The 21,687-nt window shown below is 40.2% G+C and overlaps 1 protein-coding gene across 1 annotated transcript in view; it reads left to right on the plus strand.

The window, feature by feature from the left end:
• TBX18 (T-box transcription factor 18) overlaps positions 1-14,634 on the plus strand; it is a 28,941-nt gene extending 14,307 nt beyond the window's left edge. Inside the window, exons 5-8 of the mRNA XM_046677338.1 lie at positions 476-643; positions 3,951-4,015; positions 9,718-9,812; positions 11,636-14,634. Coding sequence (XP_046533294.1) covers positions 476-643; positions 3,951-4,015; positions 9,718-9,812; positions 11,636-12,360 — 1,053 coding nt within the window. The 3' untranslated portion in view covers positions 12,361-14,634. The remainder of the gene's footprint in view (positions 1-475; positions 644-3,950; positions 4,016-9,717; positions 9,813-11,635) is intronic.
• Positions 14,635-21,687: the final 7,053 nt, after the last annotated feature.

Genomic DNA, 21,687 nt, shown 5'->3' on the forward strand with positions numbered 1-21,687 from the left:
TAAAATCCTGTTTGTCCTTGAATAGACATACTGTGTCACTAATAGAGGAAAAATGTTCTCTAGAAAACCTTGGTGTGCAAATACTTATTTTTAGGGGATGGGTGTGGTGGAATTTAAATAATCATTTCAATCACATTTTTAGTTTTATTGGTTTGGACTCTAAGTTCCATTCGGCTCATTACAAATAAAATGCTTATGAATTTATCCTCGTATTTTCAGCAATAGACAATTTGATGTTAAGTTCACGTGGTTGTAAACAGGGTTCCACCAAAATAATGATTTTCTTTTGTATTTTTATGCACAACTTCCCAGTCCTCCCTTTCCCAAAATAATAGACTTTATTAAATTGACACTTCTGTGTCCTTGGAAATTTTCGCTTCCAACTGGGATTTATTTGGCATGTTAAATATTTAGTCGTGGTGTTGAGATTGGGCAGAAGTTCCTGATAAATTTGGCTTTTCTTTCCTTGACATAGATTATTCTTCATTCTATGCACAAATACCAACCTCGAGTCCACGTCATCCGTAAAGACTGTGGAGATGATCTTTCTCCCATCAAGCCTGTTCCATCTGGGGAGGGAGTGAAGGCATTCTCCTTCCCAGAAACTGTCTTCACGACCGTCACCGCTTATCAGAATCAGCAGGTATTGTTCTCAGAATTGGTATCTTTCTAGACTTTTCATTTCAGGTGTAAATAGAAAGCTTTTCTATTATATATATATAATCCTTTATATATACAATATCTAAGCTTTTCTATTGTATGTATTATATATATATATATAATCCTTTCACTGTATCCAAATGTTATGAATTGTCACAAAGCAGTTGCCCTATATGACGTCCAGAGTATACAGATTCTAATAACAATTCTTTATCCATAACTCCTCAAGTAGTCTACTCCAGTGAGGATTTCTTTAGACAAGAATGTGTCTCATGACTGATGGTGTAAGTTTACTTTCCATTTTGAGATGTTGTGTCATGATGCTGTAATTAACATTGGAAAAGCTGAGCATTGCCTAGGAAATAGACATGTAAAATACGAAACGTGATTTGTAAAGCAGAGCGTGGGATTCGGTAGCTCAGTTTATTTTAAAACTACAGTTCATGTATTATGAAAAATATTTCAGAAGCATTTATATATATAGTCATTTTGGTATAGTTACAAAAAGGGCGATTTCTTTCAAGATATGCTTTCGTTGTGCTAGAGGGTGCTGGGCAAGCTTATAGTCTGAGAGATCAGCGATGGTGGAGTAGTCCTTTCAGAAAATTATAAATAATTTGAGAAGTGACATATGTCTTTTTATATGTGTAAGCATGAACATTTCTTTGAGGCTGTGTCAAGTAGGTAGAGAATTGAATGGAGGCAATTTTCTAATCCATGCAATTCTGGCCAGTTTTCACAAGGAATAGCAATGTAGTTGACACTGATGTGGTCGGTGGTAGATTTTCTTTTTTAATTTCAGTGGTCAGCAGAATCATGTTAGGTCCCCACTTCTCCTCACATTTACATTCATCGCAGTTAAAATTTTAAGGCTTTATAATCCCTCTGTTGTGGTGTCTGTTGTTTTGAAGCTTCGAAGAAGATTCTGACCCCATCCCGCGTGTCCTCCTTCAGGGCTGAGCGGCTTGTGGCTCTCGCCCCCACAGAGACACCAGCCCCACAGCCGAAGCTGTCTGTCCTCACGCTCACATTGCCATGCATCTATAGAGGCTGTTAGGAAGAGACATGAAGTCTACCTTTAGGAGGGCTGGAGATAAGGAGGAAGATATTCTTAAAATGTGTTAGGTGCAGAAAATGATTTCTTTTTAAGGAAAAAGTAATGCATGAGGAGTAAAGAAGAGAAGCATTTAGTACCTTTTTAACAACCCCAGTGCATCTTCTTTCGCTGTCTCTGTCTCTCTCACATATACACATATAAACAGTGTTATATGTGTGTTTTCTCCCATCTTCTGTGATACAGTAAACAGAGGCAGTGGGCTGTTGGTACGTGCTGGTGACTAACACCGATTAGCAAATGTTGATAAGTCAATTAGGAGGGTGGAAAAATCAGAAGGTGGCAAATTGATAATGATAAAATGCAATCATGTTCATTTTTTAACTTCCCACTACTCTTTTGAAGAACTTAAGGAAAATTGGTAAGCCTGGTGGTTAACAGCATGGGCTCTCAAGCCTGGGGTCCCAGCCTAGTCCTACTGCCTAGTAACTTATGATTGTAGGAAACTTAAACCTCAGTTTAAAAGAAAACATAAAGTTGGGATAATAGCTACACGTAAGTTGTCATGAAAATTGAATGAAATAATATGCGTAAAACTCCTAGTATAGCATACATGGTATGCACTCAATAGATGCTATGTTAATAATAAAAATAATGATAATTGTGATATATCTCTATTTAGACAATTCACCATTATATAAATCTGTACTCTTTAAAAATTCTATTTTAAGTAAACATTTAAATTATTTAATGTTACTGAACATTTAAATGAACAGAGAATCGCGCTATAATGATTCATAATGAATTCCTTCAATGCCATTGTCAGACATGGTGGATTAATTAGCAAACCCTTACATTATATCATTTATAATGTAGTTTTATCCACATGCGAAGACAATACCACATGGAGCACATGTATCTTAGGTGCTGCACAGATGAATGGAGGATGGCTGAGCACACACAGGACCATATGGGGGATTGCAGATGACTTTCCAAAGATGCCTTTCTTGTCTTAGTGTTACCCAACAGTGTTCATCCTTAGCCAAGTGGTGCAATCAGAAGTATGTTCATTAACTTTGTGCATTCCACTGAACCAAGGAACGTAGAAACAAAACATGATGTGCCTCTTAGAAAATGGGCTGTCAGTCCCTTTGGGCAAAGTGACGGTCTGGTAAGAAATGGATGGGATGTTATTTATTAGTGTCAATTTTAAGATGGTGTAGCTGAAAACAAGTCGCTTTTAATGAAGACACTTAGACCACTTGTAAACGTTTGCCCCCAAATCTTGAGGTCTTAGTGTGCAAAAAGCTGGTCAATAAATTAGAACTGTAGCTAAAGTTATCTTTTGGAGCTGGCCCCGTGGTGTAGTGGTTAAGTTCAGCACACTATGTTGGCAGCCTGGGTTTGCAGGTTCAGATCTTTGGTGCAGACCTACAGCACTTGTTAGCCATGCTGTGGTGGTGACCCACATACAAAATAGAGGAAGATTGGCACACATGTTAGCTCAGGGCGAATCTTCCTCAGCAAGAAAAAAATAATCTTTTATTTCTACTACAGGTATAAGATTTAATCCCACTAGAACCTTCACATAGTGGTTACCTCTGGTTAGACATTCACTGTAATGTGCTGACTAGGTCAGGACTCCACAGATAAAAGAAGAGAGAGTAAAACTTTCAGATGAGAGTCACAAAGACGATTCAAGGAGAGACAAAGAAAAATATGGAGGCAGGAAATTTAAAGGAGTTATTTAATTCTGAAGAAGACAAGGCTTCGTAGGAGCCTGACAACATTCAAGTGTATAAATGGCTGTTAAATAGTGGTTGGAGATTAGCTGTTCCCTGTCACCACTGTTGCAAGAGAAACAGGATTAAATCATATCACAGAATTAAAGGGAAGAACTCTAGTTCAGAGGGATTGTCGCACAGGGCAAAGTGTCCACAGATGATTCAGAATCTCCTTCTCTAACGATGTGAAAAGCAAAACAAACTTTTTTCTATTTGGAGCTTGAATAGGGGTGGGAGTGTGTCTTTTTCATAGATGTTCTAGATGATTTCTGAAATTTTCTTCTAGCTTTGTTGCTAAGATAATAAAATACCTGGGAAATAGGGGAGAGAAACACAATAGAATCCTCTGACAGTTAGTTTTGGAATTACTTGTAGCTCTTCCATCATTTCCATTTATAATCACCTTGGCATTTGTAATAAGATTTGATGTGATCTTTTTTTCTACTCTGCAGATCACTCGCCTGAAGATAGATAGGAATCCATTTGCCAAAGGCTTTCGGGACTCTGGACGGAACAGGTAGCATTCTGGTGGTGATAAATATATCTGATTTTTTAATTGTGAATTTTCCATTACAAAGCAACCAGTTAAATTTGCTGACATGGTTTTGCAATCATTTCTGATGAGGTTAAATTCGTTAACACTATCGGGTGTTGGATGTAACTTATTTAGGGTGTAGAGTTGTGACCCGCATGTTCCTAATGGGAACTTTGATGTGCAATGCTGGGGTGAAAATGGAAGCTCTTGGGGTACAGAGTGTGAGCTGCCTCTGAAGGGTCCATGGGGAGCCTGCCTTACGGGCCAGGGGCTTCAGTATCCCGTCAATATCTTCTCTGCATCTGCTCTGGGTTTAGAATTAGCGATGTTACAACCATCTTTTGATTCTGCCTTCAGAGTATGATGAAGTCTCTTGTTCCCTCAGACTTCTAACTAGAATATGAAACCGCTCCCCATTGCCAAGAGAGCTGATGTTCTTTAGTTTCCAAATTTGTCTTGGCTCGGCTGACAGCCACACACTTGTTTATTTTTTCTGTGTCGTGTTTTATGGTGTTTGTACTAAGTGGGAGAGCTACAACAATGAATTCCACTCTATTAATTTTATCAAAAAGCAGATCACCCTAGTCTGTGTGCCAAGAGTTTTTTTGAATTTATTGATATGCTTCTCTTCCAATATAGTTTGGTGCAACATTTTCTAAAATAACTGTTGATTGTAATAGACAATAATAGACAAACGTTCTCCAAATGCCTTTTCAGGGTAAGGCTTTGACGTAAATGTTTTTAAGAGCATTTTGTTTTTAAAAAGACCTGTGTGTGTGATTTTTATTACTTTATTCCAGAAATTATTCTAATACTCCATGAAAACTTGATATTGATAAGCTGTGTCTACATGAAGTCAAATCCCCTATTATCTTATTTTAGGGACAAGTTCATTTAAAGTTTTAGAGAGAAAGAAAGCTGGTGGTAGTCCAGATTTTTAGTTCTTTCAGCTGATTAATTGGAGTAGGTAGGTGTAGACACAGACCGTTTCTCAGAATACATTCAAGTGCTTGCAGAATCCCGATTTCATCTTCATATAGGCATTGTTTAAACACCGTGCAATGTCAGGACTAACATGCGACTAAAATGCATCGACAGCAGAGCAGCCTTTAGCTCAGTGCAGATAGATCGACAAGACTCACTACTCATAGGTCTTCCCTCTGAAGTTCCCCGCTCTGAACGGAGAATGGCAGGTAGTGCTGAAACGCGGTGTCTGCTGTATGGAAAGTATTCTGTCTTTTTACATGTCTGTTTCAAGGGGGAGAAGAACTTTGCTTGGCTTTTGTTATCTTACATTAGCTCCTGGTTGACTTTGCTTTTCAGAGGAGTTTCTGAAAATCGAACAATTTAGTAACTGAGATGGTCACTGGTGAGGTGACTGAAGGGAGCTTTGGGATGACTCCTTTTCCACTGTGACAAATACTTTGATGGAATCTTCTTGTGGTTTTGGTTATAGAAGAATAGTATTTATTGCTTGCAGTTCATTTTTCTTAAGCAGAGAATAAATATATTAAAACTCGCTGAAAGTCCAGGAGGGCGGCACTGCAGCTTGGAGAGACAGTCGGGAGCTCTGTCCGAGACCTCCTGGAGGGCAGCTCTGGCAGAGGGCCCACTGCTGTTCACACTGCTTGTACCCTATTTGCTCATTTTGAAGCAACAAATTAAAACGTATTTTTAAAGGTATATTTTTGGTAGGTAATAATAATGAATAACCCTTCTACAAGGAGAAGCGTGATGATAAGATGCATATGACAAGTTTTCGGGAAGAATCCTAGATTTGTCAGCATAATGAAAAGATATTTGGTTTTCAAAATTTGGTCAGTGAAAAACATGACTGGCATTGGTGAAAATGAATTCAGTCCCTTGTTTGGTATGGTAAGGTCAAAATGCTAAGTTTGATATGAATTTTTTCCTTCCTTTTGGCTGTTTCAGGAGTATATTAGCGTGGCATCATGGTGCTTGCTACTATTTCTTTCCTGACTCTAAAACTTTTAAAGTTTTTTAATGGACATACAGAAAACAATGAATTATATATTAACACTTTTAAAATTTTGTTAAAATTTAAGATTTTTATTTTGCTCCAGATGTTTAAACAATATCTCAGTACAGGGAAAACATGTTGAGTCTATTCTTAGCTTTCTTGTTAGTGAAATGAGTAGTTTTACCTTTTTTCTCATTAAAATTACTTGTCCTGCTTATCACAGATAAGCTCATCAGTGCTCACTTTGGAATGCTAAATATCTATAAATCAAGATTGACCATGTAAAAAAATCTGATTTTAACACTTTCCATTGATAAATGTAAAAGACACTTACATGGAGAAGAGAGAATTTGGTCAGCTTTAAATATTTCTAACTTATGTATTATTTTCCTTAAGAAAAAACAGAGTCTGAATTAGATGTAAGCCTTGGAAGGTGCTTGGTGTTGAGGGCTTGGGGAGAGGGCGTGTTTTTTCCTGTATTAATAGAGAAGAAAGCCCCTGAGAAGAAATTCAATACATTTGTTAATGATTCCTGGTTCTGTTGTGTTGTTGTTATTGCTTTTTAAAATAGATTCTATTTAAATTTTTCCCCATACATGAAATAAACAAATTGAGCAGGACCAGAAATAAACATGGTCTTGTGACTTTTTTAAACTTTATAAAACAATTGCTTTAATTAAAAATTATCCCTTCCTGGCTGTTTATGGTTCTACAGCCTATTTTATAGGAATCAGTAGCTTAGCCCTTAAAAGCTCTCCGGCAAGACATTCGCTACGTGAAAGAGAATTTATGTGCTGAGAATAGCTTCATTCTTCAGTTAGGCCTTAGGTTTGACCCTATAAAATTTTTTACTCAGGAAGGTACAAAAATTTCTTCTCTTTAAATACTTCAGGAAAAACAACCATTTTACTAAATAAACTTGGCCATTTGATAGCATAAATTAGGGTGGTGATAAAAAGTGGAAATTGTTCAAAGGCATCTTGTATAAATTATCGCCTTCGCTACACTCCTGCAGGAGGTGCCTTTTATCTTTTCTTTAACTGGCCAGGAAAAGTCTCCATTACTGGAGAAAATGAAGGCTTTTTTTAAAAAAGTCCAGATTCAGCTAATAAATATTTTATAACTATTTCCTGCAAAATAGCCTGAAATCCTTTCTGGAACTTGCAGTGTGAAATAGCAGCCTCAAGAAAAACATGAATAACTTCAAATCAAAGCATTTGTAGATATGTCACCTAAGAACATCTCTTTAAAGCTTAGGGTTCTATGCTTGTGATGATCAATAACTTCTCCCTAAGAATTTGGTCCACAGATTTGTATTTGAAGCATAACGAAGTTCGCGCTGCTAAAGCAAATAATGCAGTAATGCTCATCTCTATAGTTAGTAAATTTCTAAGTCCAGTGGATACTCATTACTTACCTCTTAGTCAACTCCCCTTGAAACCACTCCATGACCACTTTGGTATCCTTAATATTTAAAACTATGATTACTAAAACTCATCTATGTGATAATTAAAAAGCAGTTTTATATAAAACTGTGTTCTAACATTCTTTTGCATTTAAAGAAGCTTGTTTCTGGAAAGTCATAAAAATTTAGTATTAGCACAAGCTAAATATAATCAGCTAAACAGCACCCAGCATTCATTAGTCAAGTATTACATGCAACCTGCAGGCTGCATGGGGTTTGGGGACTGACCAGGCTGCCAAACTGCCCTCAAATCAATACTTGAATATCTATGAAATAGTACTGAGTGGCGTGATCTTGGATTTGGCTGGAAGTCACCTACAGAAATGATGTCTGGTTTGGGAAAAGTCACTTTGTAGCAAAGAACGTTAGAGCTAGGAGAGGATGCAGAGCTTCTGTATTCTGATCCTCACTTCCTGTGAAACTGAAGCCCAGGGAGGTTAAAACATTTGCTCAAGGTCACACAGTGGGTTTTAATGAGTTGCAGTCACGGCCCAGTTCTCCGGAACCCCAATCCAGTGTCCTTTCCACTAAATAGTCCTGTGGCTGTGGCACACTGATTACATGCACAGCCAGACTCTGCCCCTCCCTCTCAGAGCAGCCCACGTGGGGCACGTGTAGGTCCACTCTGTGCCCTGCTCTCCCCTTGGCAGCCCAGCACGAACACCTGTGTGGGGATGCTGACGGCTCTTTGAAGCGTTCCCAGCACAGCACCCCCCTGAACTTGTGACTTCAGAGATGACTCAGCTCCATGTGTGGACTCACGTGAGGATGGTTCATGCATGCAAGCCTGTGCATGCACACATGCCACCCATCCACACACACAGCTGTCTCCTTCTATAACTAAGATGGGATAGTCATGCGCCTCATGCAGTCATGACAGAAATCAACAAATTAATGGAGACTATACTCCAAACATTCTAAGGAAGCAAATTTCATGTGTAAAACCTTGGAACAGAAGGGCAGCTGACATGGTTTAATCTGCACAGTCACTTGCCATGGGTGTTTAGAGAGCTTTCACCATGTTGCGTAGGTGGCACGACTCTGTGGGGCAGCTTCCTCTAGTCTTAGTTCATAGTCATGACTTGGGGATGCAGGAAATCCAGAGGAGGGAACATGTTGAGCCTAGGCTATTAAAGATAGGTTCTCTCTTTAATATTTGCATTAAATACAGATTGTCTGTATTAAATAAAACTGTATCTAACAAGCACAAGAGATGTCTGAGTATTGTTTGACACTCAGGAAGCAGACATTCCCCACAATGGAGCTGTTTCTTGAAAAGCACAATGTTATCTAGATTAACAAATTGCTTAGGACTGAGGTGGTCAAGGGAAATGTAGTGAGGTCTGGAGAATGGGTTATGGAGTGAAGGGCCTCATTTCCAGAACCCAGAGAACTCAGTTATCTGATATAAAGAGGGGAAGACTCTGAATCACGTATGGTAGGAGACTTATGTATCTAGTTAGTGTAGTTGTCCTTGTTTTAAAATATGCATATATCATGTAAGTAGTCCATGACCCACTTATCCTGTCTCTTTAGGTATCCATTCACGAAGTGTATGTAGGGGCCTTAACATCATGTCTGATACTGATCCTAGCTGTATATCCCAGATTGCCCTGTGAGATCTCCTTTCTGCCATCCTCCCACACACGGGACTGCGAGGCCAGTCCTGCTCACCCTGGACCTTCTGTTGCTGGAGGGAGAGCCCACCCTCACTGCCCTGGGTGTGGAAGAGATCGTGCCCCGAGAGAGAAGTCCGTTTCCTTTGGATGAGTGCTCTTTTAAGCTGGCTGCCGAGGTACCAAAAGATGGCATAAGTGCCTCTCAGACAAGAGGTGGCTTTCCAGGGACATGCTTTTGTGGTAGAGCTTTCCTCATCAGATGGAGAAGTAATGTAAGTTCCAGAGCACAGCAGAGCCTTGGACTCATCAGCTAGGATGGAAGCTCTTCACCTCAGCTCCTTAGCCCAAGGAGACAGCTTTTTAACCCCCGAGGTTGGCTTAGTTTTCTGAGAACATTAGCAGGACATCTTGTTGGTTTCCATTGTCTAGTGCTCCTGGTGGCAGAATAGTAGCCCATCTCTGAAGCATTTCTTTCTGCTTGTGCCCAGCTCCTAACCTGCCAATGTGGGGGCCTCGTCAACACCAGTGGTGTGTTCTGAGCTACTTATTACTGGTGAAAGCTCCAACTGCTCCTAACTAGGCTTCTTTTGTCCATCCCCATCCTGACTCTTCCATTTAGAATGGGTTTGGAAGCCCTTGTGGAGTCCTATGCATTCTGGAGACCTTCATTGCGGACTCTCACCTTTGAAGATATCCCTGGAATTCCCAAGCAAGGTAAATCACAACGTCTCCTGGGTCACATACACAGCCAGTTCCTGCCAAGAAGCTCAGGCACTGAAAAACGCACAAGTCACTATTTACATGTACAATGGCGACCCCGGCACTAACATTGTCCTGTTACAGGATCCATCTCTCTTCTGTGTGGTATGGAGATGAACCACGAGAAATGGCTGTTGTGGTTGTAGGTTAAGTCTCGGACGTTTTAGGCTATCTATATATTTCATGACCTTTACCTCACGCTTAAATCTCCTATTAAAATTAGAAGTGGACTAGTGGGCTCTGGTGCCAGGTGCACCTCATGAGAAATCGCCAATGCCCGTCCCAGTTCACCCTGTCTTGCCAGCTTCTTTCTTCTCTTCCTTCAGCAGAACCCCCTCTAGGCAGGGTTATTTTGTTGGGTTTATGATGAGAAGTTCAGGCCCACTCAGGCAGACTTCCTTGGGCTCACCTCTGAGTATTTCCCACAAGTCAGGGCTGGTGTTTCCTCAGAGGGAGCTGCTGCAAAGGGATGACACTTCCTTCTCTGCTCAGTACGTAGGACTCTGGCCCACCCCTGCCCTCATGCTCTTTACAAGGATCCTGCCCAGCACCCCGGTGAGAATTTCACATGCTGGGTTTTAGGTAATTATCATTGGTTGAATTGGGCTTTTAGATTATTTTCAGAAGCTATATAAAACACTGTCGCTAGAGCAATGAAGGTTTTACAACCTGTCCAGCCCCTTGGAATTCTCCTCCCCGCCTAAGTTCTGTCAGGTTTGCAAACATCAATCTGCCAGCAGATCCAGAGACAGGGAGCCAGCCCCACCACCATTATTGATTGGAGGAAGGTTAACCACCCTCGGTAAGTTTCACAGGGCTGTTTCTTTGCTGAACTTCTGCTCTTGTGTTAATATGTGATTCACCAACCTGTTTTCTGGTTGGAAATGAAATTTTTCAAGTTCTAGACTATTGCCTATTGCAATAGCCAAGCCCTGCATGCTATAGTCACTGACCACTGACATGCACAAGCTTGCAGTGGGCAGCTGCAGAGATGTTTGAGGCTGGATGTGCCTTTGACCAGTTTTGGCTCTTTCCTTTGAGTTTCTTCTTTTTTCTTGCAAGAAAATATATTGATCCAGAGCAAGCTCTGCTAAAAGAAAGGGTAAAAGGTGGTTAGAAGAGAGGCAATGGGTACACTTTTGGAACAAGATGCAGAATAAGATGAAATTTTTTTTCTGTAAAGTTGCTTGGAAAGTCAGTATTTGTAATATTTATTAAAGTAAATGAGCTAATTGAAAAAGCTAATTGCGGGGGGCTGGCCCCGTGGCCGAGTAGTTAAGTTCACGCGCTCCGGGGCAGGCGGCCCAGTGTTTCGTTGGTTCGAATCCTGGGCGCGGACATGACACTGCTCATCAAACCACGCTGAGGCGGCGTCCCACATACCACAACTAGAAGGACCCACAACGAAGAATATACAACTATGTACCGGGGGGGCTTTGGGGAGAAAAAGGAAAAAATAAAATCTTTAAAAAAAAAAAAAAGAAAAAGCTAATTGAGGGAGAAAATTCTATGTGGTAGTGTCCTAACACTTCTGCAATAATAATATAAAACACCCATCAGTCCCTGGGGAGATAATTTGCCTTGAAAATATTGAGAGGATCTGTGTTTAAAATATTTCAGTCTGAATTCACTTCAGTAATTCCTTGAGAGCCGAGACTATCTCCATTTCATCTTTTTAGCTTCCCTTGTCACCAGCCGTGCCTAGCTCGTGTTTACAAAATTGAAAGCAAAAGACTGCTGTGGAGTCAGTGCTCTTTACTTGTCACCTTGTTTTGCAGGAAACACAAGTTCCTCCACCTTACTCCAAGGTTCCGGGAATGGCGTTCCTGCCACTCACCCTCATCTTTTGTCCGGCTCCCCTTGCTCCTCGCCTGCCTTCCATCTGGGGCCCAACACCAGCCAGCTGTGTAGTCTGGCCCCGGCTGACTACTCCGCCTGTGCCCGCTCGGGGCTCGCCCTCAACCGATACAGCACATCCTTGGCCGAGACCTACAACAGGCTCACCAACCAGACCAGCGAGACCTTCGCCCCGCCCAGGACTCCTTCCTACGTGGGCGTGAGCAGCGGCGCCTCGGTGAACATGTCCATGGGCGGCGCTGACGGGGACACCTTCAGCTGCCCACAGACCAGCTTGTCCATGCAGATTTCGGGGATGTCCCCTCAGCTCCAGTACATCATGCCTTCACCCTCCAGCAACGCCTTTGCTACTAACCAGACCCATCAGGGTTCCTATAACACTTTCAGGTTACACAGTCCCTGTGCCTTGTATGGATATAACTTCTCTACATCCCCCAAACTGGCTGCCAGTCCTGAGAAAATTGTTTCTTCCCAAGGAAGTTTCTTGGGGTCCTCACCAAGTGGGACCATGACCGATCGGCAGATGTTGCCCCCTGTGGAAGGAGTACACCTGCTTAGCAGTGGGGGTCAGCAGAGTTTCTTTGACTCTAGGACTCTAGGAAGCTTAACTCTGTCATCGTCTCAAGTGTCTGCACATATGGTCTGATGAAGCCATTAAGTTAACCGACATTCGAATCTAATGTATTTTCTTTCTTCCTTTCCTTTTTATTTTTTTATTTTTTGAAAGCAATAGGAGAAGAAACTATCAGTAGCTTGTAAAATGTACATATAATAGAAAATGAAGGCTCACTGACTTGTTTGACTTTCTCATGGTGAGACTGTAATTATCTATGGTATAGATGTATACTGTATATAGCATGTGGAGTTTTGTGGCCAGCAAAACCACATCCTCCATTTTTTCTCCTCGTTCATCCAGTTGCATAGAGTATTGGCATAAATATGGTATTTTTAACCAGAGTTCTCAGATTCTTTCAAAAACCAAATGGCAAACGTAAAACTTGGCATTGATACCAGCCATACTAAGACTTACAACTTAATTTATCAGAAGGATGCTCTACACAGTTTCATACTTGAGCGTTGATAACCAGCAATAACCAGCACACAGAGACTAGTGATTTCTGCTTTTCTTGGGTGCATGTGGGAACCTACTGCAAAAGCCAGTTGAAGTCTTAGTATTGGTTCTGAGGTCTTTGTGATTATGAAGGATTAACTTTTGTCTTCCTGCTTGTTCTTATTTATCACAGATATTAGGTGACCTTGGGTCTATAAGAATCCATAACCCGTAGTAATTGTTTTCTTAAGGAAGATGGAGAAGAGGCTTGTGTTTTTTTTTCACTTTTCATTGGGCCTATAGAGGTATTTCTTCATCTGCAGAGAATAAATTTCCAGTATTTTGGATTTTTTGCTTATTTTATTAGTTTAAGTAGACAATTAAAGAATGTTCTATACACATTTTTAATTTCAAATTTTCACCAGGGAAGGAATATGTGGTATGAGTGGAATGGCAAAAAGAAAATAGATCCACCTCAAATTCTTGGATGCCAGTGAGAAATGTCTGTCTTTTTAAATCAAGAGGAATAATATCATCAGGTAGTCTTTGGACTTTGTAGTGCGTTTTCCCATTCAGGATGTTTTTCCATCTTGCTTTGAGATTCCTGACCCATGGTCTATCAGTAAGGAAAAAGACATTTCTGCTACTTATGTCTCGAAACTCCTACAAATTCAGACCTCACCCTTCCTTAACCTTGTCCCTCTGTCTGAGTCTTTCCCAAAACAGATCGATTCTGGGCCTTTACGGTGTTAAATAACGCTGTAAGGAATTTCAGGGGGTTATCTCCAGCAATCTGTCTTTTGGGGGTTGTAGTGCAAAGGCCGAGGCCCATTCCTATAAAAGCCTCTTGGAGGACTGGGGAGGAAGATACTAATTATGATAAAGGAGCTATAAAACTTTTAACCTCAACAGCATTTTTAACCTTGAAACTGGAGCAATGAAAACACCATTATTTTTTTTTTTAAATCCCTAAAATAGTGTGTACATGGTTTAAGTTTTCAAAACAAGTAACTTTGATAGCACATTGTGAAATGAATAGGAAAGGCTAAGAATGCATGATGAGGAGCGTTACCTATGTCTGTTGAGAAACTGATACAATGTGTCTGTCCGTTGACTCATTGCATTTCACATATTTGCCGAGCTAAAACTGTGATTTCCTTTTGGTGCTAAACAGAATTGCTTTAACTCATCCCTAGTTTAGATGGGGAAAGTGTGTGGCTCCTGGTTTGCCTCTTTACTTTAAAACAGCACTGCTGTTAGGTATTTAGGGGGATTACTCTTTGAACAGTATTTGCACAGGAAATGATCTGTTTATAGGTAATGACAAATTTCCTCACAGATCCTGTAACAATTCGTCAAATTAGGATTAATTTTTAGATTTAAGGTTAGCATGAAGGGACATGAAATATTTCCAAAGGCAGGTCTGTAGAAGATTTTGTGTATGGCATGAATACCTTGACCAAGATTTGGGAAAAGTCCTCATGAGAACATCCCAGCCTCAGTGCTTGGTATAATTCAAGGAGAACAAGAAAGTTTTCCATCTTGAGAAAACACAGAAAGTAATGATCTATACCCATATGTATTAATAAGGAGAGCATTTTCCTTTTTGCTGTTGGTGATTTAAGTTGACACCATAATATGAGTAGAGTTTTTTATTAATCTTTTTTTTTGGTAAAATTTAGCAATATTGTACAAATGCTATTTCCTTTGGGTTTTACTGTAAATATTAATCACCATGTCACTTCAAAGACTAGTCTTTTATCCTTATATTAAATGCCATACATGCATTGATAATTATAATTATATATCTGTATTTTATTAAAAAAGTGCCTAAGAAATTATATATTAAAGTGTGTTACTAAACCCTTTTATGACTTTGGAGGGTAATCATTTAAAATGTCTGTAAGTGTTGTTCCAAGAATAAGCACACACCCCAAACACAAACTCTGTAGCTTTCAATTACAGGGCATGGAGAAATGGGCCTGGTGTTCATTTCTCACGTGTTAAATATAATTTCTTACCCTGACCACGTCATTGAAGGTGAAGCCCTGACAAATGTTGAACACATGAAAATTCAAATGTGAGAAGAGGAGGGCAGAGTGGGATGTTTTGTTTCGGGTCCAGGGGAGAAGGGCAAGGATACAAGAATGAGCTGCTTGTACCACTGACCAGTGATGACAGATCACTTCTAAGCCCCTTGACTGGAAAACATTCCAAGGGACATTGTGATGAGGTGAGGTTGCGGCTATCACAACCAGTCACATTTTGAAAATTAACACTTGCTTCCATACAAGCTCCCTCCCAGGGGTCAACATCTTTTCACGAGCGGGGCACCCAGTTGCTGACCCCAGATTTCTGGAATGTAGGGGGTCAGGAGACTTTGGTGGCCCCCAGAGGAGGCTGGGGCACAGTGTTGCTGATATAGCAAAGGATCGTACTCACTCTTTACATTCATTAGTGAAATTTTGAGCAAAAGGAATCTCACTTTTAAAATGTGAATACCTTAGTCATCGTCCACCATACTTAAACCTATCAGCAGCTTACACCATAGTGTGAATTTGATAAGCAGAAGCTTTGGAGATAGCTGGAGGTTTTATTAGGTGAGAAAAGTAATTTTTGGAATAAGGCAATTCTGGGAAGATTTCAATAGGGAGGAGAAGGTGCAAGAAGAGGCATCTCAAACCAAAGCTGTCATGGAACCATTAAAAATAGTCGTTTCATGAGCTTCTTTCAGGAGTCATGACAGAGTTCATGGATGCTACGCCAATGCTCTCTCTGATTAGACATGTTTGTGAAGAAAATTTTATCTCAAAGTGTAACAAGTGCTGGGTTTCCTCATGAAGAATGCATTGACTCATCTACATAAAGCTTTTCCTAAGCCTTCCATTGGAAATGAAATAATCTTATTAAGTTATTACCATGCTGTGTTTTACTTTCATTGATCACATTCTTAAAAATAGCTGCTCAGATAAGTTGACAGTGAAGTTGAATATGTGGACAGTTAAGCAGACATACAAGATTGCAGCCTTCCAGGAGGTCAAAGCTTAGAAACATTATCAGTGATGGAAGTGAACCAAAAATACATATTCAAGTAGAGAAAGATCCAACAGATATAATAACTTGGTATCCCTCTACATGCTGATAGATTTTCAAATAATGTTTGCTTTCTTTCAAGTTTTGGTGTGATGAGAACATCATTTCCTTGAGCTTTAGGGAACTTGGTTTCAAACTATGGGTTCCCAATTATGATTTTGAGCAAAAACTTAACCACTTTAAGTCTCAGTTTTCTTATGTGTGAAAGGAGCAGCTGGGATGAGAATTTTTAATGTTCCTTCCAGTTTCAAATTCATATGATCGGGGCCGGCCCAGTCGCGCAGCAGTTAAGTTCGCACGTTCCGCTTCCGCCGCCCAGGGTCCTCCGGTTCGGATCCCGGGTGCGGACATGGCACTGCTTGGCAAGCCATGCTGTGGCAGGCGTCCCACGTATAAAGTAGAGGAAGATGGGCACAGATGTTAGCTCAGGGCCAGTCTTCCTTAGCAAAAAGAGGAGGATTGACAGCCGATGTTAGCTCAGGGCTAATCTTCCTAAAAAAAAAAAAATTCATATGATCCTAGTGTATAAATAATATTCAGTTTAATATTAGGAAAATACTTTTATAAAACTATTATATCTTTTGGAATATATATTTATATTTTTGGACACATATCTATATCTCTACAAAGAACATAATACCACCAGGATTATTTAAAATTTATTGTCTTATTTAGAACTTACTGTTTAAATGGAACTGTGCATTATTTAGTTATAATATGTAGGACACATTTTAGTATTTTAATATTTGAAGGAAACTGTACTTAATGTATTTGCTACTTTATAGTGAACAGAAAAAGATACTAATAAAATTTCCTTTTCATGATGCTTTAATTGCATGGCATAAAATTAACTCACTTTGGAATAAGTATGGCATCTAGTAAAATATCTAGACATCATTCCAAGTCCATTTAAAATACATTTCAATCCTCATGGAGAAAACACTTGAACTTGTCTTTTTGAAGAGTTTTATTCATGCTGAGACTCAGATACAATAATATGAAACAGTTGATTGCTCTGCAATTCGTTGACTTTATACAAGGCTGGATCAACATACACATCCTATGTCCATGTTTTAAATTATATTAATTAGGTCACTAGAATAACTTAATTATAAGCCCAAGACAATTTTTCTAAATAACAGCCTTATTGAGATGTAATTCATAAACCATACAATTCACCTACTGAGAGTGAAAAATTCAATGGTTTTTAGTATATTCAGAGTTGTGCAACCATCACCACAATCAATTTTAGAACATTTTCATCATCCTGCAAAAAACTTCATGCCCATTAACTGTTGCCTCCATTTTCTCCCACCCCTTCATAACCCCAAAGTCTTAGGCAACCACTAATCTACATTCTGCCCATAGATTCGCCTATTCTGACATCTCATATAACGGAATCGTACAATATGTGGTTCTTTGTGACTGGCTCCTTTCACTTAGCATAATGTTTTCAAGGTTCGTTCATGTTGTAGCATGTATCAGTATTTCATTTCTTTTTATTGCTGAATAATATTCCATCGTAGGTATATACCACATTTCTGTTATCCATTCATCAGTTGATGGACATTTGAGTTGTTTCCATTTTTTAGCTGTTATGAATAATACTGCTAAGAACATTGGTGTACAAGTTTTTGCGTGGACATATATTTTCATTTCTCTTGGGTATATGCCTAGAAATGGAATTGCTACATCCTGCTGTAACGTTTTGAGGAACTTTCAGACTGTTTTCCAAAGTGGTTGCTCTATTCTGTGTCCTTACAAGCAATGTGTAAGGATTCTGATTTCTTTATATCTTTACTAATAGTTGTTATTATCAACCTTTTTTTTTTCTTTGATGAGGAAGATTCACTCTGAGCTAACATCTGTCGCCTATCTTTCTCTTTTCTTGCTTGAGGAAGATTAGCCCTGAGCTAACATCTGTGCCAGTCTTCCTCTATTTTGTATGTGGGTCACCACCACAGCATGGCTTGATGAGGGGTGTAGGTCCATGCCTGGGATCTGAACCCATGAACTAGGGCTGCTGAAAAGGAGTGCACTGGACTTAACCACTATGCCATGGGGCCAGCCTCCTCAACCTTTTTTCTTGGTGAGGAAGATAGTCCCTGAGCTAACACCTGTTACCAATCTTCCTCTTTTTGCTGAGGAAGATTGTCCCTGAGCTAACATCTGTGCCAATATTCCTCTATTTTGTATGTGGGATGCAGCCACAGCATGGCTTGATGAGTGATGTGTAGGTCTGCACCCAGGATCCAAACCCATGAACCCCAGGCTACCAAAGTGGATCATGAGAACTTAACAATTATGCCACCGGGCTGACCACCCCCCCCCCCCCCCCCCCACCACAACCTTTTTGATTATTGCCATCCTGGTGGGTGTGAAGTGGTATCTCATCATGGTTTTCATTTGCATTTGCCTGATTACTGATGATGTTGAGAATCTTTTCATGTGCTTTATTGACCATTGTGCATCTTCTTTAGGGAAATGTTTACTCAGATCCTTTGCCCATTTTTAATTGTGTTCTCTTTTAATTATTGAAGTTTAAGAGTTCTTTATATATTCTAGTTACAAGTCTCATCAGCTTTATGATTTGGAAATATTTTCTCCCATTCTGTGGGCTGCCTTTTACCTTTACTGATAATGTCCTTTGAATCACAAACATCATTAATTTTGAAAAGATCTAATGTAGATATCTCTATCTTTTGTTGCTTGTGCTTTTGGTGTGAGAGCCAAGATGCTGTGATGAACTCTTTTTTTTTTTTTGAGGAAGTTTAGCCCTGAGCTAACTGCTGCCAATCCTCCTCTTTTGGCTGAAGAAGGCTGGCCCTGAGCTAACATCTGTGCCCATCTTCCTCTGCTTTATATGTGGGATGCCTGCCACAGCATGGCTTGCCAAGCGGCACCATGTCGGCACCATGTCCGTACCCAGGATCCAAACCGGCGGACCCTGGGCCACCGAAGCGGAACGTGCGCTCTTAACCACTGCGCCACCAGGCTGGCCCCTGATGAACTCTTTTAATCTGCCTTTTCACTTTCTTAGTAGTGGTAGTGGTAACAGAAGAGCATTTTTAAAGTGATTTGGGATGCATAAATTTAATAGTACTTGATAAATTACCCCTTATCCCAACATACCTGAAATGTTGTTTTTGGGGGAATAGTTATACATCCTTCATTATCTTAAAGAGAAGGTAAACGGGATCCCAAAGCATCATGAAATTCTTACTACCATAGGTAAAGTTTGGCACTTTCAATATTTATTCAATTATTAAATATTTATTGAGTATCTATGTTTACTTGGCATTGTTTTAGACATTTGGGGTAAGAAAACTGAAAAAAAACTTTTAGTGTCTTTAAATGCATTGTAAAAGTTGAAATGCTGTTTCCTGGAAAGACTCTTCATACTGCAGTATATCACAGTTGGCAGGAAAAAAAGTGTTGCTTCGTGGCTTCTCTGGGAGTTGGTGCCCTCACACTTATTGCAATGTTCCTATCACAGATGGTCACTGCAAAATACTTGCTCGTGCGCCAAGGTACAACAGGGTTGCATTATCGCCTTCGCTCTGAGTTTGTTTTGTGGTTTTCTTTGGAAACCCTAACATCATTTAAATGTAATTTTTTCAATTTAGCCCTGTTTACAGAACTGTAATAAGATATTTCTCTATTAATAGCAGGAAGGGAAGACCTTGCTTGTTTAGGGTTTTGAAAAACTCCTGCACTTTTTTCTTAAAGGTATTTAGTGAAATGGATTGCAGAGATTTGCAGATGCCTTTTTCTTAATTTGCCTAAATGATTTTCAAGGGAAAATTAGTTGAACCGTATGTTTTTCAAACAAAATAGAAGCTCTCACTCAGCAACAATAAAGAAACTCCTAAAAGGCACTTCTATCAAGGAATGTTAACAAAGTTCCAGCAGTTCCTTGCCTTGGGGAAGGTTGGCTCAGAATAGTGAACATCATGGCGGCTCCCTTGTAGTGTCTGCTGTTTTGTTTTTTCTGAGTACGATGACCCCCGTGTGCAGGGAAGAGAGGAACTAGAAATTGCATGTGTTTCAATGTCTGCTGTGTACTGTTTTACCTTGAGCATTCTGAGAGGGTGGGGAGACAAATACAAAAATTTAGAGATGGTCCTCAGAGATCAAGCAGGAGAGTGATGTATGGAGAAGCAAGTGACCTTCAGCGGTAACAATTTTGACCCATCTACAAGCTTCAGACAAGATTTTCAGCAAATTGAGTGATAGTCTCCACCAATGACATCAAGCGTTTTCAAGCTTTCCGGTCTTTCCTCATGTTTTTCCCTCAGTCTTGAGTGTCTTTTGCACTTACATTCTCATTTTTTAAGGACTTACTCAAATATTTTCTCAGTGAAGCTTTCCCTTTTCCATCCTTCAATCTTCCTTTCCCCAGGAGAATTACACTTTCTCTCTAAAATGTTGTCACAGCACTCTGTGTGTATACTTCGCTTAAAAGAATATACCCCATTATATGCTTTTCATGTAGGCCAACCAGCCCAACTATAAAGGGAGAGCCACAAGCAAGGGAGCTGTTTCGTGTTTATTTTTTGCCACAGCATCTGGTAAAGATCAAAAGTGATTAATGAAGGGCTGGATACATGAATAAATGTGAGAATAAATGAATTGAAAAATGAATGAATTTTGTAGACCTGGAATGGATTCTCAAATTTGGTAGTCTGGAGATTTTGATTGCTGAGCTGCCAGTTTGCCCTTCTCAGTAGAGACACAGAGGGCTGCAGCTTCCTCACACGGAGACAGGAAAGGAAGGGCTTCTTTCTTTCTTTCCGTTTTTTTGTTTTAGTCTGCTTGAGCTGAATCTTATGAACAGAGAATTGCGACTGACAACTAAATAGATGTTACTCTCAAAACTGTAGGCAGTTTATCATCAATATCGTCCACAGCTATTAGGACATTATGTAAATTCGAAGGGGAAATACCCCTAAGGCAGGAAAGTGTTACATGCACTGGGAGATGGTTCACTCCAGGCGGCCTCAGCGGGCTCAGCTGTAGCTTCAGGCAGTGACTGTTGCAGTCCCTAGAGTCTAGTCTAGGGACGACAGAGGAAAGTGAGGTTTCCCACATCCTAGGACGTGCAGCTAGCCACAGATGTCTTGTTGATTGCAGTGCGAGACATCAGTGGGGTGCTGGGAAGCCCAGGCTTCTCAAGACAGGGCCATACTGTATCCTGGTACTTATGGGCCCATGGCTCTAAAGAGAATGCTGTGTTAGGTTAGGAAGATGGTTACTTCTAGGTTATAGTTGCACATCCCTGCAAGTGAGTTGATAGTGCAATAATTATCATTTCATCTAGAAAAAATGCTTGTTTTTTAACAGAAAAAATAAAATTACACAAGAGTACCTACAGATCTCTCCTATTCCCATAGACTACAGGTGCTCTGTCAAGAAGAAAATGTGTCCTTTCTTGGTGGAGACTCAAGACACTTTGGAGAAACCCCTCTTTCCTATGAGAAAAACCATAGCGATGGCTGCTGACCCAGCAGCTGGTGCCATCTTAGGGATGGGCGGCTTCCACAAGCGAGGCACTGCATTTGGGGGCTCACATGCTCCTTCTTGCTATCTGTCCATTCCTTTCTCTATGGACTACAGGAGAGCACTTTGTCTCGGTTTTCCCTCAAATCTAGTGGTAAGATCCACCTGAGAGGTTGGGGGTGAAATAGGCAGAGGCCGGGGGAAGGGCACATACAGAAAGCAGGAGGCCACAGAGACTTCACAGAGTATCTTGCCATAGCTCTGCTTTGGTGGTACGACGTGTCTGCCCAGATTCACAAAACTATATTTTGCTTCTGTTTTTTCTATTTT

This window comes from Equus quagga, chromosome 11 (genome assembly GCF_021613505.1).
Source record: "Equus quagga isolate Etosha38 chromosome 11, UCLA_HA_Equagga_1.0, whole genome shotgun sequence".
Classification (NCBI taxonomy): Eukaryota; Metazoa; Chordata; class Mammalia; order Perissodactyla; family Equidae; genus Equus; species Equus quagga.